At 41.6% G+C, this 27,189-nt stretch overlaps 1 protein-coding gene across 3 annotated transcripts in view; it reads right to left on the bottom strand.

Annotated features, from left to right (window-relative positions):
• Positions 1-27,189, bottom strand: part of LOC149195059 (DNA repair protein RAD51 homolog 3-like) — a 231,006-nt gene that overhangs the window by 42,899 nt on the left and 160,918 nt on the right. For 2 of the 3 annotated variants that reach the window (XM_089408091.1, XM_089408092.1), the window contains exon 8: positions 6,722-6,788. In XM_089408091.1, the coding sequence (XP_089264217.1) occupies positions 6,722-6,788 (67 nt within the window). Of the gene's footprint in view, positions 1-6,631; positions 6,789-27,189 lie in introns of all 3 variants that reach the window. The other variant, XM_089408093.1, reaches the window with a different exon arrangement.

The following is a 27,189-nucleotide window of genomic DNA, read 5'->3' as shown; positions in this document are numbered from 1 at the left end:
CAACAATACAAATGCGGAAATCATCCGAAAAACCATGAGATCATTAGAAGAATTAGAGCAAGAGAGAGTAGCCAAAGCAGATCTGAAGAAACAACTAGCAGGGAAGGTGTTAAGAGGTGATATGGAAGTGGCACTAGTTCTACTTCAGCATCAATGCCTACAACCAACCCTGTAGCTGCCTCATCATTTTTTGTTGCTAGAACGACGCCAGGTTCACAACCATCTATCACTTCAATACTTAAAAAAAAATGAGAAAGAACAAGCTAACAAGTTGTTGGGCAAGTTTCTCCTTTGGAGTGATATTCCTTTCAGCGTTGCAAGGAATAATCCATTTTCCAGCCTGTTGTTGATGCTATTGCAACTATTGGCCTGGGGTACAAAATCCCTTCTTATGATGACTTTAGAGGTCGCATTCTTCAAGATGAAAAGGTTGACTGCACCAAAAGATTGGAGGAGTTTAGAGCATCATGGGCACAAACAGGATGCACTGTGATGTCAGATGGTTGGACCGACCAAAATGGGAGAACCCTTATAAACTTCTTGGTTAGTTGTCCCAAGGGGACAATGTTTATGAAATCTATTGATGCATCTTCACATATCAAAGATGCAAAATTATTATGTGATTTGTTGGATGTGTTTATTTTGGAGGTGGGTGCAGAACATGTTGTTCAAGTCATAACAGACAATGCTGCAAATTATGTTGTTGCTGGCAGGATGCTTATGGAGAGGCATCCTACTTTATTTTGGACACCTTGTGCTGCACATTGTATTGATTTGATGTTGGAGGACATAGGAAAAATTTCCTTTGTCAAAGATATTGTTGACTCATCAAAAAGCATTACAAAATTTATATATAATCATGCATCTGTGCTTAGCTTGATGAGAAAATTCACCAACAACAAGGAGTTGGTGCACCCCGCCATTACACAGTTTGCCACCAGTTTCATATCTCTTCAATCCCTCTTGAATTCTATGTGGGATGTGAAGAGAGTGTTTCTTTCAGAGTGGCGTGTTTTGACAATGAGCCGCAAACCAGAGGGAGAGGCCATATGCAGATTAGTTTCATAATAGAAAGACTTTTGGGCGGGAGTGCAGGAGGTGTGCACCGTTACTAAACTTTTGGTAAAGGTTCTTCGATTAGTTGATGGTGAGAAGCCCGCAATGGGCTATTTGTATGACGCCATGGACAGGGCCAAAGGATCCATTCATACCTACTATGATGATAAGGGAGATGAGGGGTTTCAGAAACATCTCCTCCTATGGGAAGTGATTGATGAACGATGGAACAACACACTCCATCGTCCCATTCATGTTGTAGAGATCTACCTGAACCCCGCATTTTCTTACCCATGTGGGTTCTTATTTAATGCTGAGATCATGGATGGATTCTTAACCTATGTTCAGAGGATGGTGTGATCTCTAGCAGAATGTGCAGAAATCTCCAAAGAAATGGAGATATACAGGATAGCGGGTGGCACATTTGGCTTTGAGATGGTTGTGACTGATAGGAAAAGTTAAAACTACAATGCCAGGTATTTTCAAATTTCATTGTCTCTTCAAGTTCATAACTTCATACTTTGCTTCAACTTTCAAATTTCATTTTTTTGTTTATGTTTATCTTATTTGTATTTTTGTTGTAGATGCATGGTGGACTCGCTATGGTGCAAGAGTACCCCATCTGTGAAAGCTTGCTATTCGAATCCTCGGCCAAACATGTAGCTCCTCAAGATGCGAGCGCAACTGGAGTGTATTTGAAAAATACACAACAAGAAGCGCAATAGGTTAAACTTAAAACTTAAAATATTCCAAATTTCCAATTAATTTTTTGAATTCATTAAATAATATTTTTTTATAATTATTATTTTATGATCTTTGTACAGGTTGGAGACCCAACGACTTAATGGCATGGCCTACATCTACTACAATCTTTGATTGTGGGTGAAGCAACTTGAGAGGATACCTAATATGGAGGCCATCTCATTGGATGGGATTGACACCACTGTTGCATGGAGGGTTGAAGCCGAGAGGCCTCTCATGGAGTTTGCCGATGATTGGTTAGGGCAGGAGGTAGTGGAAGGCATAGAGGGGGAGGAGGAGGAGGTGACACCACCTAGCCAGCTACCCCTGCCACCAGTAGAGGACGTGGTCTACCTCTTGTAGCTCCTAGTTCTTAAGCTTCTAAAGCACAACAAAGTCCACAACCAACTCCACTGACATCTACATTTAGAGGGGAAGGGAAAGCTATTCCATTTTATCGCAAGACGGGTAGAGGAAATCAGTAGTATTAGTTATTTGGTTCATTTCATTGTATATGACATTGTGACTCATGATATGATATACATTATTATATTTTTGTTGATATTTTGAAGCTAAGTTGGGACTCAAGAGTCCGGACTTACTATTCAGGACATGATTCACTATTATATGTGATGTAGCACTAGAAATGATATTGCACATCTTACATATTAGTTCTTTTATCATATTTATGTGTCAATGTATTTATTTTATGTTGTAGATGCTTTAGATATTAACAAAATTGAAAAAAAATGAATATTTTTGTATTTTACGATTTTTCCCAATTATTTCCCGATTTTTTCCGATTTTTTCCCCTCGTCGATTTACTCCCGATAACAATTTTTGCAACATTGCTATGAACATTACAAGAAGGATTGTCCTAAGCTCAAGTAGGGCAATAACAAGAAAGATAGAGAAGAAGTCCATTTCACTGAAGAAGTGGAGGAAGCTGAAAGAAGGAAGTCCAAGGAAAAGGAAAAGCATTAGAAGTAAGAGTTCATGACATCACCATAGGAAGCATGAAGGATGTCTGATAGTCAATTATGAAGGATATAGCTCTTGAGAACCTCATTGGAAACTAGAGGAAAGGAAGAAGTCATCCAAGACAAGGCTCATCATACATCAAAAGGTAACATTTGTTGGATAAGGATATGCAAGATCCTCAAGACCCATTTATGGAATCCTCATCGGAAAGTTCAACAATCGAAAGTAGAAGCAAGTGTTTCATCAGGAACTCCAACTTGTGGAATTCATGAGATGATGGTATGATGACATAAGAGATGAAGCAGATCAAGGGATTGAAGCTCTTTTCAATCAAGGAAGTTGCTGAAAGAAGCCTAGATGACCTAAAGGTAAATGAGGTATGTATGTTTGTATTGGATATCACAAAGTCATGTTGTATGGTTGCAGGTAACATGGATCATTGCTCGATCTTGAGAAGCATGATCAAAGGAAAGGAATCTCCTCCTATAAAGGTTGTTGGAAGGCATGGGTCACACTAGATGAAATCAACATAATATGTCCTCATATGAAGTATGAGGTGGTTAACTACAATTGAGGAACTCTGATTGGAAGCTCTTGGGAATGAAATGAAATGTGTGAAGAAAGGAAGGAAGAGATCGTGAGATATGCAACCATGGTAAAGGCAATCAACATCTGAAAGACCAAGAAGATTTGACTAGGAAATCTCCTGGAAAGATATGAAGACTCTGATGGAAGTCTGGAAAAGATGGAGACCCTTGACAATGGATATCTTTGGGAGATATGTCAACATGTATGCAAGATGTTGATGCAAACTAGAAGATGTCATGATGAAAGACCATCACAAAGGTAATTTTGATTTAAGTGTTCATTTCTTATTTTTGAACAAATATCTGGATGGGTTTATGCAGGTCTGCCAAGGGAAGAATTATGGATGTCTTCCAAGAGGCCGAAACGTCGTCGGTCGTACCGTACGGCATTTCGAAATCGTGAAGCGTCATACAGTATGGCCTACAACGTTTCAGGCCCGTTTCAAGGCCGTTTCGGTGTTTTGATCCATCCCCGGTACTAGTACGCCACTTTTCTAGGCATTTCCTGCAAAATAAGAGAAAACCTAAACAACTTCTCTTCTTATAGAATCAGATCAAAGTGAGATATCCAAGACGCAAGGCCAAGACCAAGACAACCACGAAGAACCCAAGTCAACCCTCCTCCAAGTCTCTTCCACCAAATTAAGGTCATCAAAGTCAATGTTGGTCAAATCTTTGAATTCTGGCATCCCCTAAAAATTTGGCCCTTGAAATTTCAGGCCTATAACAACTTTGAAAAACCACAAAGAATACTCGCATGTGTGGATAGACTAGGGCAGACAACAACGCTTTCCTTCTCCTTAGACTTCACTTTCTTTCTCTTTTTACTTCATTGATTTTCTTCTTGCTTGCACAGAAATCGAATTGCATACCAAAAATGTGGAGCACATTTGCCAATATATAGTTGTTCGATCATATGAAGAGACACAACTTATGGGTTGGCCGACTTCTCCATCTAGAGGGACGACTTGGCCTTGTGGTGACAAAATTGACTTTTTTGACTCAAGATAACAAAATAAATAAATAAATAAAATAAAATTTTCTTACAAATAGTCCAAATGGAACTTTCACTCATGACAAATATTTTTCTTTGAATCAATAAACCTTAGAAGCATAAAGAACATGCTTTGACTAGAAAATAATAATAATAAAGAAAAAAAAAAAAAATATTTTTCTTCTTTTTGTTTTTTTCATGAAATAAAATACAAGTACAATGATAATTATGAAGAAAAAACCTAGATACGTTTTCAACAGGTGGATGAGAGCTGAAAGGACTCAACCTCATCATAGGTATTTTGGACAAGTGTTTTGTTTTGTTTTTGCCATTGTACAAGGATTATAAAGGGCCACTTTTCCTAGTACGGTAGCCCTAAGTTTTCTTGTTGAACGACTAATAAGAAATAAGTTTTGGGCATTAAATTATGTGTATTGTGCATAATCTAATTGCTAGTGCCTTTTCCATTGTCCAAAGTTTTTAAGTTAGGCATTTTCAGTGTGTCTATGTTTTCTACCTAAGGCATAGACTACACCTAGGATACATGGAATTCCAACATGGTATCAAAGCTACTTTGAAGAGCAATTGGTTCAGATTTATGCATGGGAGGAAGCTCTTAGAGGGAGTTGTAGGACTATTGTAGGAAGAAACAATGTCGCCAAGTGAGTTGGCTAGGTATGCCTTATGAGACATTGAGCAGAATGTCCAGAAAAGGAGCTATGGATTATTGCAACTTTGGGTGGGAAAATGGGAGTTTTGGTGGATTGGCAGAGAACTCGATGCACAACAATATGTTGAGTGGCAAGTTGTCGATACCATTGATGGAATTTCGTGGACTTGTCAAAGTAAGTTGTGATAGCTCAAGTGCCTTTGCAGGGAATGCTTTGGCATGGACGAGGTAGCTTCATACAGATTGCAGTTTGATGAGTTTCATGAGATAGTACCTTCATTGGGTTGCAGAGTTGCACATTTGGCAGTCGATCCATGTACATATGAGGTGTTTGACCCAGGAGGATGAGGACACTTGCAGAGTTGAGTTGCAGTGGTCTAGAGTGGACTAGGCCAAGTGTTCAATCGCAGCTCAAGACTGACCTTGAAAGGACACAAGTTCAATTGCAACATGTGCACAGGTTTTCATAAGGTTACTTTCCAAGAGGGGCAGCGGAGTGAACAAAAGGAAGGTTGTGTAGGCTCAGAGGGATTCTGGCTTCAGAGGGAGAATGCAGGCTCAAAAGAGTCAGTTGCCCAGTGGAAGTCTAACCTTCAAGTTCAAGCGAGAGAGTGGAGTCTTCCAAGCCATGCAAGGAAAGTCACGGACCATGCAAGGAAGTTGTGGTGCATGCAAGGAAAGTCATAGACCATGCAAGGAAGTCATGGTACACGCAAGGAAAAGTCATGGTACATGCAAGGAAGTCATGGACCATAAAAGGGCTATTGAAGGAGGCCGAGGGATTTAGGGAGCTAATAAAGATATTTTGGAAGTTGTTAGAAGTACCCACGACAAGGAGAAGTGAGGTTGCATGCATGTGGTGGATAGTGGAGGGTTGTCGCAGCAAGAAAGGGCTTACACAGGGGTGTTGTAGCATTCGTGGAAGCCTAAAGGGTGTTGTAGCAAGGAGTGCCTTGTGTGCTACAACGGATGGTTGTAGGTTTTGGTGGCAAATGACAACCACTAGTCAAGGAAGATGAGAGTTGAAAGCACTCAACCTTAGCCTAGGTATTTTGGACAAGTGTTTTGTCTTGTTTTTGGCACTGTAAAGGGCTACTTTCCCTGGTACTAGAGCCAAAAGTTTTCTTATTGAAGGACTAATAAGAAATAAGTTTTGGGCATTAAATTTTGTGTATTGTCCATGATCTAATTACTAGTGTGTTTTCCGTTGTGCAAAAGTTTTAAAGTTAGGCATTTTCAGTGTGTTTATGTTTTCTAGTTAAGACATAGACCAAACCAGGGGTGCATGGAAATTTAACATTACATGGCTCACAGAAGTAATTCAAGTCAAATTACTAACATCGTGTGCCAAAGATACCCAAAGACAATACAAGTTGGCAAAATGAATATAACTAACAAACAAATTACGCCACAAATTATTTTTCTGCTCTAAAATAATACTAGTGATTGCAATTACAATTTTTTCTGCGGAAAAATAAATAAATAAATAAAATACTAGTGATTGCAATAAAATATTAACACATCCCTTTCACTACCCTTATGTCATCTCATTTTGACATTTCATCAAAACAACGAAATGATGGCACAAACAGCAATACTCACAAAAGCTTTAATGAAAAGGAATCAAATTATGTTATTCCATCAGTAAGTTTTGCATTGATCTTCTCTCAAACACCCTTCCAACAGCATTACCTAATGCGGGAACTAGTTGAAATGAACCACCACACATCTTTGTTGTAACTTGATTCATTAGCACAACCTACACGAAAAATTGAAACTTTAAATTATGTGAAGGAGATGCAAAACTTTAAATATAATATTTTGAAATAACAATTACACATTAAAGAAAGATTTAAAAGATTTGGAAAAGGAATTGTAAGAAATTAATTAGGAAAATCAGAAGCATATATTTTTACTATTTACAAGCTATATCCGTTGCTTAAAATAAAAACATCAACCTTCTCATGTAATTCTTTTGTATCTTTATTACAACTTTTAATGCATATTTTAAGTTCAATAAGTTGAAGTTTTCAAAACAAAATGTTAGGCTATTGTGATGCCACTACATCCTAAGAAAGCATAGTGTGCACTAGGGAGTCAACATAGGAACCTATCCCAAAATGAGATTAGACTTCACAACCACACCTTCTAGCACCTTGACCACCCTCGGGCACTTTAATCTTTATAGCTCTCAGGTTCTTTCTCAATGCATGTTTAAGATAGGGTTTCCAATGTGAATCATTTATTTTTAAACAATGAGAACCATCTATAAAATAACTTGTATTTAGCAATAGGTCCAAACATTGAGGTCAAACCTAAAGGGATGAGATAGAATAATATAAGTAAAGTATTGCTACATATAATGGTCATAATTAGGAAACAAGCATGTATTTTGACATTTATTAAATCTGTCAATTGAAGGCCAAGGGAATCATTTCCAAAAGGTCTTTTAGGGTGACCAACCACTCATGTGCACTAGTGGTTAACACTACCCTCCATCTCAAATTCTAAGGAAGAAGAGCGAATTCTACAAAGTTATATCTTTAGAGAAAAAATAATAAATGATTCAATCCATTTCATTGATGAATAAAGTGAGTCATTAGGAAAATAGGTGTTTGGGAATTGTGTAACAGGTTATGACACAATATCACACCAAAGAATGAAAAGTACTTGTGAAAATTCTGTCACTGCAGCAACTGATTTATTTTACCTACATATTCTTCAATAAGTTATTTACGAAATCCCTTCAATAAATATTAAAATAAATTCTGCTGCAAATATCACACCATTATACAAAAACATGCACAAGAATCAAACACATCAACACAGTTATTTTTGGACAATTGTCCCCAGAAAAACCAAATGCGGGAAAACCGGTGCAGCAAAGGAGGATTTTATTATTAAGCAGCTTTTCTTGTTGATTTGGGGTAGCATCGAATGTGCTCTAACCATGAAAATTGGTGGAGAGACTAAAGCACATGAGATCTCCAAGACCCATAAATGGTTTGGGCAGATTCTAACCGGTCTAGGAGATATTAAAATAATTAATATTTTTAATCGAGTTCCTAAGTCTAAACTTAGGAAAAATAAAATATTAGTGGGTATTAATATAAAACTGGGTTAAAAGGTTCCAAAAGTCATGGATCAAGCCAGATCTAATTTTGGCACTTGATTAGAGAATTAATCTCGGTCGTTGATGGACCAACGAGAAAAGTATAAGAGGAGGCTTGAGGGTCAGTTGGAGAACACACCAAGATTGATCAGTCAGTTCGATTTTCTGGAGCGGGGTTTGCTGAGAGAAATCGAACAAGTGATCTGAGTTGCAGCGAGGGGCAATGAATACATAGCAGAGAGGCAGAGTTAGTACCAGAGAGACAGCGCAGAGCCTGGAGAGGTTGACGCAGAGGCAGTTGGGTGCTATGCAAAGGCAGTTGGGAGCTGCGTAGAGCCAGAAGAGGCCAGCGTGGGTGACGCAGAGGGTCTGAGGGCTGACGCAGAAGCTTCAATAGTTGCGCAGAGGCTAGCAGAGCTGACGCAGTGTCAAGAGGTAGCACCGAGAGGATTTTCGTGGGGCAGACTAGGTGCTGGTGATCCGAGAAGGGTGACGCAATCCCTATAGAGTGACGCAAAGCAATGGAAGCTACAATTATTGTTGTGGGATCGTTCATCCGGTGATTAATCAGCTGGAATATCTGTCTCCGAGGAGAGGTACTACTGTCGAGGGCATTCTATGTTGTGTGAGCCATTCTGGCACCCTAGTTGTATTCTGAAAACTGCATAGTAATAAAACCCTCTGAATAGCTGCACCAGTTTTCCCGCATTGGGTTTTTCCAGCGACATTGGTCCAAAAATAACGGTGTCACTTATGTGCTTGTTTTCTTTCAGTTGATGATCTGTAGATGTTGATACTATACTTGTGTTTATTTCTAGTATTTACATGGTAAGTAACTTGTTAAGTAATTAAACAAGTAGGAAGAAATAAACCAGATAGTACAGGAAGAATTTCTAATGGGTTAAACTTAGAAATTCCAACATGGTATCAGAGCGTGGTTGCAGATCATAGGATAACTGAAGGCATCAGCTAGCAGAGCAATAGAAGCAGATTCAGTTGTCCCGAGTGACAGAGTTGATCCGTGCAGAAGGCGACAGAGGAAGGAGTGACGCAGAGGGACTGCGTCATCAGTCTGGGCCAGAGAGAGGCCAACGCAGAGGCTGTGGGAGGCAGAATCAGGCTCACGCAGAGGCCAGAAGGGCTAACACAGTTGGCTGGGGGAGTTGATTTGCCAGTGTCAGGATTGCACAAAGCCAAGTGGCTCAATCCTTCAGTTGCTAGGGTATAGGACGTTGTGGGTAATTTGTGGAGTGAAGCTGGTGGGGTATTGTGGAGTGAAGCTGGTGGGGTATTGTGGTCAGAACAGTACCTAACAGGGCAAGACCAAGGTAGAGGGAGTTGCTGCCGAGGCGGATTTCTAGCCAAGGAATCTGGATCAGTGGTGCAGTTGCACAAACGATCGGAGTGGGGCAACTTGACGTTGGCAGAGGGATTTCCAGAAGGGAAATCGAGACTCAGAGGGAGTCGAACCGAGAACTTCCAGACGAGAAGTTGAGAGACTCAGCAGGAGTCAAACAGAGGACTTCCAGGAGGGAAGTAGAGAGACTCGAAGGAGTCGAAAGAAGAGCAGCGAGATGGTTGTGAATGAGTTGTGAAATCAGGATAGGCTAGACAGAGCGTCCAACTTTTTGGTCTGGAAGGCCAGGATCTTGTCCATTCTAGACAGATATCGCATCAAGGACTTCACCTTGAAAGTGATGGCGATCCCAGTTGACCCAGCTGAAAATGAGAAGTACGAGGAGGCAATGGCCAGGGCGAAGTGCATCATCCTTGATGGGGTCAAGGATCATGTGGTGTCGCATATTACCGAGAAGGACACGACAAATGAGATGTGGGAGGCCCTAAAGAAATTGTACCAGCATACTTCCGTGCAGAGGAAGATGTTACTTGAAAATCAGTTGCAGTCATACCAGATGCAAAAGGGAGAGCAGATAGATGTCTTCCTCGGTCGATTGAAGGAGATCCGTGACCAGCTAACTTCCATAAGGGCCACACCGGATGAGGAATTGATGGTGAGGACCGCATTGAACACAGTCTCAAAGGATTGGGAGGTATTTGTCCAAAGCATATTGGGTAGGACAAGCCTTCCAGATTACGAGGAACTGTGGGTGGCTCTTCGTCAAGAAGAGATTAGATGGGTGACCAAGGCGGACAATAGCGGCAAAGGGGTAAGAAGCAAGGAGGAAGAAGAGAATGCGGCACTAGCATCTGCGGGAAAGCATGAGAAGAGAAAGAAGAATGACTTCTCTAAGGTCAAGTGCTTCCATTGTGGGGAACTGGGTCATTTTGCAAACCAGTGTCCTAGGAAGAAGAGTATGGGAGAGGCTTCTGAGACCAAGGCAGCGCCAGGGAGGGCGGAGAAAGAAGTCGAGGAGGATGATGATTGTGCCATGAGTGCTCATGTGCCACTTGAGAAGAAGTAGGAAGACATCGAGCTGTAGTCAGGAGGACTACAGGCGATGAGGAGCAGGATCCTTGAGGTACCCAACCTCTTGGATTATACCTTAATACAGGAGCCTCGAAGAGGAGTAGCAGAACTGGCGAATGTCGGTAGAGACGGATGCGGATGGAGTGACAGAGAGTGCTACAGTCCAGGAATCTCAGGACAGCGCGAGGCTAGCAGGCTGCAACAGTGCGAGAGGCACGGGAACGTTGCACCAATGCAGGATGGCACAGAGAGGTGTGCAATGGTGCGAGATGCGAGGAGTTGTTGCAGCAGCACAAAGGTCAGTAGAGGGAGCACTTGCTAGCGGCAGAGGGAGCTTCAACATCAGGAGTGTCTCTAGCCTAACAGCAATGTCAGAGTTGGGTGGATCAGTTACTTACTTCTCAGTAACTGAGTTGCAGTGCAGTAGCAGTATACAGTAGCACGATGTAGCATGATGAGAGGGGATGCAGTGCTAGGAGGATGGACCAGCAGCAGCACAAATGCAGAGGCAGTTGTCGTACAAATGCAGCAGTGGTAGGGCCATGGGCAGCAGTACAGGATGCAGCAGTACAGAGGATGTTGGGCGGGGAGGCCTAGCATTAGCACAGGGACCGATGCCGGATGATCAAGGTAATGCTCAGTAAGGAGTATTACTAGAGCACAGTCCTCGCTAAGAGGGAGTGTTGATTTGGGGTAGCATTGGATGTACTCTAGTCATGAAAATTGGTGGAGAGGCTAAAGCACATGAGATCTCCAAGACCCAGAAATGGTTTGGGCAGATTATAACTGATTTGCGAGATATTAAAATAATTAATATTTTTAATCGAGTTCTTAAGTCTAAACTTAGGAAAAATAAAATATTAATGGGTATTAATAGAAAACTGGGTTAGAAGGTTCCAAAAGTCATGTATCAAGCCAAATCTAATCTTAGCCATTGATTAGAGATTTAATCTCGGCCATTAAAGGACCAACGAGAAAAGTATAAGAGGAGACTTGAGGGTCAGTTGGAGAACACACCAAGATTGATCAGTCAGTTCGATTTTATGGAGCGGGGTTTGCTGAGAGAAATCGAACAAGTGATCTGAGTTGCAGCGAGGGGCAGTGAATACATAGCAGAGAGGCAGAGTTAATACCAAAGAGATAGTGCAGAGCCTGGAGAGGTTGACGCAAAGGCAGCTAGGAGCTAGGCAGAGCCAGAACAGGCCAGCATGGGTGACGCGGAGGGTCTAAGGGCTGACGCAGAAGCTTCAGTAGCTGCGCAAAGGCTAGCAGAGCTGACGCAGGGCCAAGACGCAGCACTGGGAGGATTTTCGTCAGGCAGAATGGGTGCTGGTGATCCGGGAAGGGTGATGCAGTCCCTACAGATTGACGCAATGCAGTGGAAGTTGCAATTGTTGCTATGGGATCATTCATCCAGTGATTAATCAGCCGGAATATCTGTCTCCGAGGAGAGGTACTACTACCGAGGGCATTCTCTGTTGGCTGAGCCATTTCTGGCACCATAGTTGTATTTTGAAAACTGCATAATAATAAAACCCTCTAAATAACTGCAACAGTTTTCCCGCATTAGGTTTTTCTGGGGACATTGGTCAAAAAATAACAGTGTCACCTATGTGCTTGTTTTCTTTTAGATGATGATCTGTAGATGTTGATATTGTACTTGTGTTTATTTTTAGTATTTACATGGTAAATAACTTGCTAAGTAATTAAACAAGTAGGAAGAAGTAAACCAGATAGTATAGGAAGAATTTCTAATGGGTTAAACTTAGAAATTCCAACATTTTTTGAGTACACTGGGTGCCAAACTGGCTTACCCAACATAGATAAATTCTGCAGCGCCTCCCCTAAGCTTAGCGTCAGTCCAACTAGCCTCTACGCAGCTCCCAGACCCTCTCTGTCAGCACTCTGCCTCACTACGTCAGCCCTTTGCCTATTTGCGTCACCCGCGCAGTTCCTCCAGTGACTGTGCAGTCTTGCTACCTTTGCGTCTTCCTAAGTGGCTCTGCGTCTACCTCTGATCTCTGCGCTAGTCCTCCAGCATTGTCCCTGCCTCTTTGTTACGTACTCGCTACCTCTTGCTGCAACCCACTCTTCTAGTTCGAATTTCTCAACAAGCCCTGCTCTAGAAATCAAACTGACTGCTCTCCCTCAGTGTATCTCCAACTGAACCTCAAGCCTTCTGTTATACTTTTCCTATTGATGAATCAACAACCGAGTTTAAGTCCCTAATCAACGACTAAAATTAATATAGACCTGATCTTCGTCTCTTAGAAGCTTTTGATCCTTATCTTTATTAATATCCATTAATATTTTTATTTTCCTAAGTTTAGACTTAGGAACTCATTAAAAAATATTAATTATTTCAATAACTCTTCATCCGGATGGAATTTTCCAAAACGAATTCTGGGTCTCGGAGATCTCATATGCTTTAGCCTCTCCACCAATTTTCTTGGGCAGAGCACATCCAATGCTACCCCAAATCAACAATACCAACACTAATGTGAAGACTAGTGGAACTAGCAGGTTGGCAATTGTCATGTCATCAAAGCTTATTTGCACTTTAGACCAAGGGTGAGCCTAAGTCAAGGGGGCACAAATGAGTCAGATGGTCTCCATTGCAAATCTTACAAGAGAATTTTACCTTCATTTTCTCCTTTTTGCCCCCATCATTATTAGTGGTCTCACTGTTTTTACCAGCACCCTGTCCAGAATTAGCATTTTTCTTCTTGTTCTTATTCTTACCCCTCGGGTTGTTGATTTCCCTTTAGATTATAGGTCTGAACCGCATGGACATCGAAGGTTTGACCAGACATTGAGGTAGACTGAGTGTTTAGGGCAGTACTAGATCGGCTACTTTGTATGTATAGGCATTTGATCAACCATAGGGAGAAGAGATCAAGGAACATCAAAAGGAATCAATGAAGAGAAGCCATATCCAAATTCGAATCTAAAGACTATGGGGTAAAAGAAAACTTACAAGACAGAAACTTATCGATATGCTCGAAGATATGAAATTAGAGGAAATCTAATCTGTGACTTCTTATATGGGAAAAACCCCAAGGTGGAAGGTGGGTGAAAATAGAAGGGCAGGTGGTGGGCTTAAGAATGCTTGCTAACTAGCTGGCCTAGCTGGCCGCCTAGCTTGGGGGGATGAATTAGGTCGTTGGCTGGGGCTTAGTCAATCAATGGCAGAATCAATTCTAAAATATCATATTAATGGGACAATCACATTCTTTATGGAATGCATCATTAGCTTTGGATCGTTGGATGGATGAGTCTGATAGGTCCCGAATGAAACGGGAATCAGGTGAGCGAGGGATAACTTTGTATTCAATGGGTCAGGGAAGGACGAGGGGTTATGCTTCCCCAGTGTTAAGTTGTGATAGCACCCATTCCCCAGGCTTGACGAAAAAATAACTCGATAGTTGGTCCAACCCGTGGATGCTGCTAGAAACCGAGGCTGGTTGAATCACCCTTGAATTGTTGCTTGCTTTAGCCTAGAGATTACAGTCGGCCTTGTACACCCAGTCCCAGTCCGAGTAAGGCACAGTAAGTTATAAGCCTTGGCCCCTTCAAAAAGAAGTTTTGAGTAAGAAAAACTGCCAAATGATAAGTTTTTTTTATATAAGTTCCAAGCGAACTTGGTGCCTGGTTTGAAGTTGTAGGTGATGAATCAAGATCTAACTGGGATTTCCCACCCCGCTTACGCGCACTACCCGACACGTGAATTAAGGAACCCATGATTGTCCCAACCCCTGGTGGGCGATGAATTGCCCCACCTCAAAGGGGGTATCCACTACTACATATTACCAATGTTCCACCAAGTTTCTGGGACATAGGGGCGAGGGAGCGAGGATACGCAGGACCGGCCTATATAAAGCTCCCCACCAATTTTTAGGAAACGTGGGGGACGTCAAGGTCTTAAAAACTTATAAATATAAAAATATATGATATAACATTGAAATTTTAATATTTATAATGTAATTGTCTTTATCATTATATAATATATAACACTTACATCATGAAGGATAAATGATAAATTGATGAATCATATAACTGAGGTCTGAAACAAATTTAAAACGAAAGGCATGATATCGTATAATCATTCATCATACATGTAAGTTTGTAACTGTACAGTGTAACTACTAACAATGTTCAATGAAAATAAATGTTTAAAGTTTTAAAGTTTAAACCATATTGAAGTTCCAACTATGAATACTGAATATTGAAATAAAAGTCAAGTTCGATACATCAAGAGCAATGTTGCACGAAGCGGGGACGTTTTTTGGAAGCGGGGACGCGAAAGCGTCATTTTCCAAAAATCTAGGAAGCGAAGCGTTTGCGGAAGCATCTGCTATATATATATATATATATATATTTGCATTTATACTCAAAACAAACATCCCAAACAGGCGGAAGTGTCCAAAACAGGCAGAAGCGTCCAAAACAGGCAAAAGCGCGCTTCCGAATTTTGGAAGTGCACTTCCGGAGACGCTTCCTGGACGCATCCGCACGGGACGCGCTTTGGGCCTTGGAACTGGGGGGGGACGCTACCTGCAACATTGATCAAGAGTCAAATGTTTATAGAGTCAAGACTCAAGTCTAATATATCATATATCAAGATTCAAAATAAACTGAAGTCTCCAATTGAAGTCTGAAACAGAAAAGCAAATAAGTTAATAACATAAGAACATATCAAATGATAAATCATAAATGAGCATAATTGCTCAAGGTAATGTCCCGCTAGTCTCTGCATCCAGTTGATGCATGAATAATCAGGATCAACCATGTCACCATCTAAATCAAAGTCAGCAAGCAGTGGTTTGAACTTCAACGAGAGGATGTGTCTTGGATATGGCGGGCAGCATTCAGCGAGAGGACGACTGAGCAGAGCGATATCATGAAAAGATGAAACAATGTGAAATGAACATTGAAAATAAAGTTTAAACGCTTCGCGGTTCATAAAAATTAGGATTCTTTTGTTTCATTAAAAAAAATTGTGATTTTTGTCTAGGCAAACGACCCCTCACAACCCCACACGACCCCTTTCCCCTAGGAAACGATCACATTTGGAGGATTTGACCCCAAAAATCGAGGAAACGCCCCCTTACAAGTTTCTGCGCATACCCTTCTTTTTGGGAGCATGGGGAAACGACCCCCAGTCGTCCCCATGTCCCCCGAGCGCGAGGGAGCTAGGAAGCTCGACCCCTATGGAACACTACATATTACACATCATGTTGTCCATCCCCTAGAGCCCCAAGCAATTATCAAGAAAAATCAATCAAAGGTAAAAGGCATATGAAGAAGGGTGGAAAAACAAAGGTCGGGGTAACTCATGTACCACGATTTGCTCCCTCCTACACTCATATACCCAAGTGTGGGCTTCCCTTGTTATAGCTACCCAATGTACCTTGACATGTGGTCTGGATGATTCCCCTGATCCCCACTCCATTCCATCATTAAATCATTTGCCACCTACCTCTTAAAGGGTGTACTATGGACATGCCACCCCTTTTAGAAGTTGAAACCACCTAATAGGGTCCTTGGTCAACCCCCTATTGGCTTGCAGACACTTGTACATGCCAAATCCCACTATGGAAGGGCATGCCACCATGAAGTGCCCCATTGATCCCATAACTTGTAAGCATTATTACTTGATTATTATAATGATTTGTTGTATTGGAGGGCAACAGAATATGGTATATTCCACCGATTAGCAATCACACCAATTAGCAATCACATGTACATAAAGTAAAGTGCAGATAGAACATTAAACGATCGACAGAAAACAAGCCAAGACAAGAGACACAAGATGTTGCGGCTAGCCAGGGACAAACTCCACAATGTGTGGGGAAACCCTTTGATCAAATCTTCTTTTATCTTCAATAATTCATCAGAGAGAAATAGTACAATAAATCTGATTCATATCAGCAGTAGCAAACCCTAGATCAGCAGCATCAGTATTAGCGGCTTCATTATCAAACTAGAGCAAACGATATCTCACAAATCGACCGTCGGATTGACTTCATTCCACCACCAAAAGTTTCAGCTTCCAGAGGAGGTTCAGATGAACCTACAGCGCAGCTCAGATGAGGAGATCTTCTAGGCCATGCAAGTCAATCTTTACTTCTGCAGTTGCAGCTTTAGTTTCAGCAGTTTCCGGCTTCAAACTAGGGCAGTCAATATCTTGCAAACCGTTCGTCGGATTGACTTCATTCCACCACCAAAAGTTGCGGCTTTCAAAGGAGGTTCAGATGAACCTACAGCGCAGTTCCAAAGAGGAGATCTTCTAGGCCACGCAAGTCAATCTTTACTTCTACAATTGCAGCTTCAAATTCAACAGCTTCCGGCTTCACATGTGTGAGAGAGAGAGACCCATTTCAGCGCAGTAGAGAAGAGACTCATATCTGCGCAGTAGAGAGAGAGAGATGTGATGAGATGAGTGAGTCTAAATGAGGAAAAGTCCTCTTATATTTATACACAACGTTGGTGGGTGAATAGATGCGACTGTTGGGCTTCTAAGCCTACATGAGTTGTAGGTTGGCTTGATAATAATTCCATAATCAAAATAAATTCATATCTCCATGAATACTTATCGGAATTGGATGATCTTTATATCAATCCTACACCTCTCGATGAGAGGAATCTAATAAAAATATTATTAGCCATGAATAAGATGGCCCACATGAAGTTTTGCCCTGGTTGCCAATTTTAACACTCCCTCTCAACCATGGAGAACTTCATCTGCAATCTGTCTATCGGTCGTTACTATTCATCCATCAAATGCACTACCTTGTACAGTCTGACCCTTGCCCTGCTCTGCTCTATTTTTCCTGTTCTGCTTTGTCTTGTTCTGCCCTACACTGATCTGTACTGTTTTGTTCTGTTCTGCTCTGCTCTTGCATTGTTCTGTTCTACTCTGCTTTTGTCCGAATTATGAAGAAGAAGAAATGATCGAGGATGTATCATACTGACTCAAAGTCAGTCTCAGAGTATGTACCACTGGTCCCAGACCAGTCTCAACCAACCCAAAGTCAGCGTCATAGTGAGTACAACTCCAATGGTCCCAGACCAATATCATCCTCCACTGACTCAAAGTCAGTCTCAGAGTATGTACCACTGATCCCAGACCAGTCTCAACCGACCCGAAGTCAGCGTCATAGTATGGTACAACTCTTACCACTGGTCTCAGACCAGTATCATTGATCCCAGATCAATGGAGGTCATCCTAGCATAGGGAGTACGGTAGTTACAACGATGCGTCCATCGGTACTACTATGGTCCCTAACTTCATTTCCCTACTCATTGATCAGATGAGAGATACTTCCCATGAGTCCCAGACTGCATGGGTAGGATGCCTCGACAGGAGAACTAATCAATCCTGTCCTCAGAGGAGAACACATCAATCCTGCTACAATTGCCATGGAGAACACATCAATCCAGGCCGCCATGGAGAACACATCAATCCAAGCCTCACAGGAGAACACATCAATCCTGCTACAATCGCCATGGAGAACACATCAATCCAGGCCTCACAGGAGAACACATCAATCCTGCTACAATCGCCATGGAGAACACATCAATCCTACTACAATCGCCATGGAGAACACATCAATCCAGGCCTCACAGGAGAACACATCAATCCTGCTACAATCGCCATGGAGAACACATCAATCCAGGCCTCACAGGAGAACACATCAATCCTGCTACAATCGCCATGGAGAACACATCAATCCAGGCCTCACAAGAGAACTAATCATCCTACTACACAGGAGAGCGAATCATCCTGTTCCACAAGAGAGCGAATCATCTTGTCCCATAAGAGAGCGAATCATCTTGTTCTAGTGTGCACCACCAGGGGAGGGTGAGTCACCCTGTGGTCGTATGTTGCTCCAGTAATAACCGCAAGCCCTCAGAGCTCCCAGAGCTCAATGTATGTAACATGCAGGACCCTTGTACAAGGGTTTCTTACCGACTCCAAGTCGTTTGGGAAAATCACAGATTAGATCTTTCCTCAGGGCTTTGACAAGGTGTATCAACCTGTACATCATCTTAATGCGATGGAGCCTCCTTGCTCATCAACTTACCATATCCAAGATGATGTCTATCTGCTGGAGCAATCGACGAATACGGGATTCCTCAATAATCGAATCCCACCTCTGGTTGTTATAGAGAATCACAGTGGTATCCAATGTAAATCCAAACGGCTCACTGAAGAGCTTTCGCAACCAGACTACCTCACACGAGGTTATGCTACCAACAATATATCCTGCTTCGGCGGTGCTCAAAGCCACCGACTTCTGCTTCCTGCTCATCCAGGATATCGAAGCAGATCCCAAGGTGAAACAGCACCCGGAAGTGCTCTTACGGTCCACCACACTACCTGCCCAATCAACATCAGTATATCCAATTAGTCTCACATCTACGGCAGTGTATCTTAATCCATGAGAGATTGTGTCCTGAAGACATCTCAGAAGATTCCTGGCATCAATCCAATGAGGCTCAACCAAATATGAGCTCACAATGCTAACTGCAAAAAATATGTTCGGACGGAGGTTCACCAAGAACATCAATGTGAATGAGTTTATGAAACTCAGAGGCATTTCCCAAATCTGGTCCGACATCACTACCATATAACTTCTAAAAGTTAAGATCCTCGAGGTAGTCACAGGCTTGCAGTCCATCATACCGAATCTTTCCAATATATTTACCACATATTTTCCTTGAGATAGGAAAATTTCCCTTGGCTTTTACCACACTTCAAGTCCTTGGTCCTTCACTTCAAATTCAAAAGCCATCTCCCTCTAACATTTGTGAATGAGAGGGTTTGCACTTGTTAGAAAGAGGTCATCCACATACAATACCAGTATGAGAGGCTTGTCATCTTCAACCTTAAAGTAAAGGTTAGGATCAGCTTCACTCCTAGTGAATCCCAACTTCATCAAGTAGCTATCGATCCTCTCATACCATGCTCGGGGTGCTTGCTTCAGCCCATAGAGAGCTTTCTTCAACCTACATACATGAGATTTTCGATCATAAATCTCAAATCCTTCGGGTTGCTCCACGTAGACCTCTTCTTTGATCGAGCCATGCAAGAATGCAGTCTTGACATCCATCTGATGTAGGTTCCATCCTTGTGAAGCGACAAGGGCTATGATCGAGCGGATGGTCGTATATCTGGCAACAGGTGCAAATATCTCATCATAGTCTATACCTCCCTTTTGGGAGAAACCTCGAGCAACAAAACGAGCCTTATACTTTTCCGTGCTTCCATCTGCTACATGCTTTATCTTGTAAAGCCATTTGGAAGTAACAACAGTCTTGTCCTGGGGTCTGAGAACTACTTCCCAAACATCATTCTTTATGATAGACTCATATTCTTCGGTCATAGCATCCTTCCATACTTGATGCTTGACGGCATCTGAGAATGACGAAGGCTCATTTTGTATGATCGTGCTCATGATGGTCAGATATCCTTGATACCTATTAGGTTTCTTACTTTCACGAAAGGTTCCTCGAGGTGCAGCATGTCCTTCAGCATCATCAAGTAACCCCTTAAGCCATGAAGGCCTCTTCCTAGAAGAGGAAGGCTCATATGGAGGAGGATCAATCGGATCCATCGGTTCTTCTACATCAGGCATTGATTCATCATCCTTTTCTTTCGGTTCCCTGGTGTTGGCTTCTTGAGAGCTCCTCAAAGTCGGAAGATTGATCACCTTGCTGAGAGCCATATCTTCGTCAAAGGTGACATCATGACTAATTATGACTTCCCTTTGACCGGCTACATAGATTCTATAGCCTTTAGTATTTTCACCATAGCCCACGAAAATTCCCTTCTTTCCAGATGCTCCCAATTTATTTCTTTTCTCTTTCGGCACATGAAAGTATACAGGGCTTCCAAAAATTTTAAAATGAGAAACATAAGGTTTCTTACCGGTGAATTTTTTTTCCAGGAGTCTAGGAACCCAATGCTTGATGAGGGCATCAATTTTGTACATATACGACGGTGATTGTAGTTTCAGCCCATAGAAACATCAAAAGTCTTTGATCATGTAGCATGGCCCAGACAGCTTCCATCATCGTGCGGTTCCTCCTTCTTGCCACACCATTCTGCTCAAGAGTATGTGGTGTAGTAGTCTCCCTCTTAATGCCAACCTCAGGTATGCCTGAGTGAACCAATTGTAATATATCAGAGGTCTTGCTTTGGCTTGAGGGGAATGGTTCCCTTTTGAGCTTTCCTTCAGCACATCCTGGACATACACCTTCATTCTCTATTCAGAATTCGGGCATCCCTATCACCATTTGTCTTACACTGAGCATAGCTTTATAATGAAGGGGGGGAAACCTCTAATGCCAAAGTTCGGACTGAAGAGATGTGTCATAAGACATGACACCTAGCAGACTTCCATCGACCTGATATAATGAATCACTAAACCCAAGAGTAAAGGCATCTTTAACATTATTTTTCCATATACATACCTTGCCATCGCTGAAGGTTACCTTATAGCCTTTGTCTTCCGTTCCCGAGATGGACACTAGGTTCTTTTTGAGGTCAGGTGCATTTAATACATCCTGGAATTTCTGGCCTTCTTGAATGCTTGTCCTCTTCCTTGATTCCCAGCTCTCCTCTTACCTTTGCTGTTGAATTTGTCATTCTTTTGATTGCCATCGAAGGGATTTTGATCATCGTCCTAGAGTGAGTCCTTTCTATCAGGGCACTCCCTTGCATAGTGACTTGCTTTATCGCAAATGTAACATCGTCATTTTCTTCTAGCCTTAGGTCCAGCCTTTCCTTTTGATTTAGTCCCGGAATTATTTCTTTTCTTTGCATGAAAAGAAAAGGCAGCAGGAGGACCTTTAGGCATGGGCATTTCTTACACTTCTTCCCTTGTTTCTTCTTGAATGCATCTAGCCATTAATTCCTCGAAACCAGGAATTACATTGTAGTTCAGAAGAGTAGTCCTGAACACATACCATTCAGATGGTAATCCTTCAAGAGTTGTGAGTGCCATTTCTCTGTCAGTAATAGTTTCCCCAATAGATAGGAGATCGTTCTTGATCTCGGTGATTCTTAAGAAGTATGCTTGCATACTTTCATCTTTACCCTTATTGATTTCCCTCAGCTTATTTCTAAGAAACAAAACTTGATTTGCATCATTAACTTTAAATAAACTCACCAGTCTGTCGTAGATTTCCTTGGAGGTGTCTAGATCAGAGATGTCGGCCACCAAGCGCTTGTCGATAGAGTCCTGGATGATCTTCTTTGTTTTGACTTCTCCATTTTTCCATTTGTTCCAGGCATCAGCAGATGCATTTGATGAAGGCTCAACAATATTGCCTCTTACATGGTCTAGCACTCCTTGATCTTCAAGGGTTAGATTGATAGACATCTTCTATCCGTGATAGTCAGCTTTCTCACGGAGCTTGTCTTCGGCAGGAAAGAGTGTTGAGGACCCCATAGTTCTTTTAGGATAGCCTTGCCAATCTTCTCTTCAATGATTGCTCTTGCTCTTGCTCGGGCTTTGTCTTCACCTCAGCTCCGATACCATGTTAAGTTATGGTATTTTCTATGCTTATAACAGTTTACTTCTTTTTCTTATTATATTCCACCAATTAGCAATCACATGTACATAAAGTAAAGTGCAGATAGAACATTAAACAATCGACAGAAAACAAGCCAAGACAAGAGACACAAGATTTGGCGGCTAGCCAGGGACAAACCCCACAATGTGTGGGGAAACCAAGGTTGCACGAAACGGGGAAACGAGTACGAGTTTCCGAAACGGGAAGCGATACGAAACGCGACCTCCCCAAATTTTGGAAACGGGGAAACGCGAATATATATATATATATATATATATATAGATTAGGACATTTAAGAAATATGTGCAATCATAAATCATATATGGTACGTTCTAATTTATTACATTATGATAAAATTGTCAATTGTCAATGCATAAACTATAAGTATCTAAATTTACATCACATTTACTCATGAATAATCACATAATGAAAATAGAAATATCCAAAATCAACCATGAGAAATTTCTAATTTTTTGTCTCGTGATTGATTGGGGGTCTCCTCCTACATAGTCGAATGACCTTAGTGCTCTTGATTAAATACAAGTTTCATACCATAGTACCCTACATTCTCTTGATTATTGGGAGTCTCCCCTGCATAGAGGGCTTTGTTCTCTCGATTAAATACAAGTTCCATACCCTATTACATGATAAAATCCAATGGAAACATTGCAATCCCCCCAATCCTGAAATCCTGAAAAACAGATAAGTCTGCTGGATTTTGAGTGAGATCTAAAATTCTACTTTCTCCATATGAAATCCAATGAGGGCGAAACCACTCTCAAACATCCTGAGTCATTTCATGGTAATGTTAAAAATTTAAGTAAAAGGATGAAAATGAAAAATAAAGGAGAATATCACTTTTACCATGAACTGCATATCAACATTAGGGCAAAAGTTCACCTTTATAACTTTAAACAGGCATCTGTAAGCAACTAGAAGTCACTAGGCTAACGTAAGAATAGATTACAAAACAAATAAAATAAAAAATAAAAACACAAGTAAATGCTGAAACGTGGGTCGTACGGCCCTGAAACGCGTTTCAAGCTGTACTAGCCACGTTTCAGTTTCGTGAAACGTGGCAGTACGGCCTGAAACACGTTTCAGGGCCGTACCAAACGCGTTTCAGCGTTTCGTACTCGTTTCCGTACGGAAACGCCCTCCTACCCCACGTTTCCTGCAACATAGGGGGAAACCCTTTGATCAAATCTTCTTTCATCTTCAATAATTCAGCAGAGAGAAATAGTACAATAAATCTGATTCATATCAGCAGTAGCAAACCCTAGATCAGCAGCATCAGTATTAGCGGCTTCATTATCAAACTAGGGCAGACGATATCTCACAAACCGACCGTCGGATTGACTTCATTCCACCACCAAAAGTTTCGGCTTCCAGAGGAGGTTCAAATGAACCTACAGCGTAGTTCAGATGAGGAGATCTTCTAGGCCACGCAAGTCAATCTTTACTTCGGCAATTGCAGCTTCAGTTTCAGCAGTTTCCGGCTTCAAACTAGGGTAGTCGATATCTTGCAAACCGTTCGTCGGATTGACTTCATTCCACCACCAAAAGTTGTGGCTTTCAAAGGAGGTTCAGGTGAACCTACAGCGCAGTTCCAAAGAGGAGATCTTCTAGGCCACGCAAGTCAATCTTTACTTCTGCAGTTGCAGCTTCAGTTTCAGCAGTTTTCGGCTTCAAACTAGGGCAGTCGATATCTTGCAAACCATTCGTCGGATTGACTTCATTCCACCACCAAAAGTTGCGGCTTTCAAAGGAGGTTCAGATGAACCTACAGCGCAGTTCCAAAGAGGAGATCTTCTAGGCCACGCAAGTCAATCTTTACTTCTACAGTTGCAGCTTCAAATTCGACAGCTTCCGGCTTCACATGTGTGAGAGAGAGAGAGACCCATTTCAGCGCAGTAGAGAAGAGACTCATATCTGCGCAGTAGAGAGAGAGAGAGATGTGATGAGATGAGTGAGTCTAAATGAGGAAAAATCCTCTTATATTTATACACAACGTTGGTGGGTGAATAGATGCGACTGTTGGGCTTCTGAGCCTACATGAGTTGTAGGTCGGCTTGATAATAATTCCATAATCAAAATAAATTCATATCTCCATGAATACTTATCGGAATTGGATGATCTTTATATCAATCCTACACCTCTCGACGAGAGGAATCTAATAAAAATATTATTAGCCATGAATAAGATGACCCACATGAAGTTTTGCCCTGGTTGACAATTTTAACACCCATTGATCCCATAACTTGTAAGCATTATTACTTGATTATTATAATGATTTGTTGTATTGGAGGGCAACGGAATGCATTGTATCTTATGCAAGATTGCACATGGGTCTTCATTTAGGGCTTTGTCTCACTAGCAGTGCCCTAACTCTCCAAAGGGCCACATTGGCACTTGTAGGGTGAGAATTGAGAGCCATGGGTCTCCATCCCCAACAGTGTTCATTGATTTCTCGTGTTCCACCTTTTGGATGAGAATGATGCACCTGGTCCACCATGCCCAGTCGACTCCACAGTTGCACCATACACTTGGCAGATGTTCCAGGATGTGGTTTATGTCATCACTTAAGACCTTACAGATGATTTACAAGCATATTTGATCCATTTGGATACCCATGAGGTTGTCCTTGTGCCCCCACACCCACTTGGGAGCACCATAGGTTCTTGATTGGATAAGAAGGGGCCAACCCCTTGTCCACTATGTTTGGAGTCCTTTTCTTCATCATGGCACCCCCTGGATTTTATCAGGCCTCCTCAAAGGCCCAACGATTCACTTTGTTGATCATTCAACCCTCTTGAAAGGCTCAATTTTACATTATTTAGCTATTTGGTGGGCTTGTCACATAAAGTTTGTTATTATGCACATTATTTTATTTTAGGGGCTAAATTAGGCCTAATTAGCTAATTCAAATTCATTAGGAAGTGTATAAATAGATGAGAGGTGATTCATTTCTCTCATCATCACTTGGATTGGATTAGTATCTCTTAGAAGATTTTCGCACTTTTTGCTAGGATGAATTTTTGGAGGTTTTCTTGATGCACTATGATGTTTGGATTTCGCTATTGTCTTTGGAACTTCTCTAAAGTGAATGTGATAAATGGATATACTCTCTCTCGTGTAAGTCGAAATTTTGATGTTATTCTCGTTATTTCACTGGTTAGCTGCATGTACATTGTTATCTTCGGTTAAATGTAATGTGAAATTCTACTGGCACCTTGAAAAAGTAATTAAATGCATGCGTTGGCCTTTAAGAGATTGGGTGAATGTTCCTAAAGGCACCTCCTATCTTAAGGACCTCGAAAAATTGTTTCCTTCACGAATTTGAAGTATAAATCTCTATTGACCTAGTTGTTTCCCTTGGAGAGGCTACCAAAGGTCAATTAGGGCTCCTTAGCTTACGAAATTTCATGATCTATGTGTATCTTGACACCATTAAGCCCAAGCAATAAGGAACTGATCCTCATATCCCTTTGGTCGTCAAATTTACCTCTCTTTTCCTCACTTTTCCAATTTCTAGGCATAACCCTAGAAGGTCACCTAGGGCATCAAGCGAAATCTTTTGTGGCCATCCAAACACCTAGAAAATCGGTCCACAACTGCGCTAGGGTCTCCTCAAGGGGTCCTTCAAATTTCAAGCAATTCCTATTGTGGAATCCCGAGATATCACAAGCCCTAGCTCGAGGATCATTTCTCTCCCTAGGTTGATTTGGGTTAGTGTCCTCATTTGGATCATTGCATTCAAATCTCAAAAGAAAATTAGTCCTTTGATCCTATTCTCCTCCCCAATTAAGTCAAGCCCCTCTTTGAGTGATCAACACCAAATCCTTGACCTAGTTTGGGTACACTTGGCTTCTTTGTAGTCCCAAAACTTTGCAACTCATATTCTATAAGGATTAAATCTAAGCCATTTCTCCATAAGGATCCTTAAGTTTAGGAAGCCCCTTGTTAAGGCATATCCTCTAAACCTAGGCTAGAGTGCCCTATTAGCCCTTCCTAGAGAGCCTATCACCTTGCTTCTTAAGCAAGTAAGCCATATATTTGAGCCTCTCTTGTGAATAGGCTGTTAGGATCACCTTTCATCCTATCACTCATACACTGATTATCGTGATCCTTATTATACCGGGTCTCCTCCCGTCAGTGAAAGTTCATAAAGAGCAGGGAGCCTTAGTTGAGGTGACATTGGGATATTGCTTCATTATTACCCTTGACCTAACTGTTGCCCTTTTAAGATCCCCTCCTAGGACCCCTGCTAGTTTGAGCGGTAACATTTTGGCGCCGTTGTCGGGGAAACGAGACGTATGTTTTGTTCCCCATACGAGATATTGACATACCATTATTGGCAACTCCATTGGAAGATCGAAGCCCTTGTTCTTCATTGAACTTAAGGGTCAATGTTGTTGAAGGAAATGTAACTAGGTTCGGTCTTCATAAATGTACTTTTGATATTTGTACTTATTCAAGAAAAGAAATATTTTTTTATAATATATGTCAATGAGTTTCTTGCTCATTGAAATAGGTCTAACATTAGTTAAAGTGCTATAAGGGAGTCAAATAGTCAAAAGAAGAAGTTAAAGACCTTAAGGGATTGTTACACCATGCAATAATATGTATTAGGGTCATAAGAAGACCTCCAAGCAAAATCATAAGCCTCCTCCAAGCAATGGCACCATCAAAAAGAAGCAATCTGAATTTTGCCAAGCAAGTCGGCCTCAAGTCTTCATGTCGGCCTCTAGTCGGCCTAAAAGAAGGAGACAGACTCCTATATAAAGAGCCATTCGACCTCCTCAAAAGAGAAGAACATCATCTCTAAAATCAGCGAGAAAGAGGACAAGTAAAGGGTACGGAAAAGTCAAGGGAAGGGGTCTCCAAGTGTAGCTAAGGTGGAGGAAGAAATACCGAAGTTTTGAAGGTCTGTTCTAGGGCTAAAAGACAGTCACACGTGCGAAGAAGGAGAGGGTCTCCCTGCTGTCATAGCAGCCCTCTATCACAGTCCCACAAACTTCATTAATTGGGCTAAGA

Source organism: Pinus tabuliformis, chromosome 2_2, assembly GCF_031772625.1.
Source record: "Pinus tabuliformis cultivar Carrire ecotype Pingquan chromosome 2_2, CPIR1, whole genome shotgun sequence".
NCBI lineage: Eukaryota > Viridiplantae > Streptophyta > Pinopsida > Pinales > Pinaceae > Pinus > Pinus tabuliformis.
The sequence above is the reverse complement of the archived record's forward strand: the minus strand, read 5'-3'. Positions and strand labels throughout refer to the sequence as shown.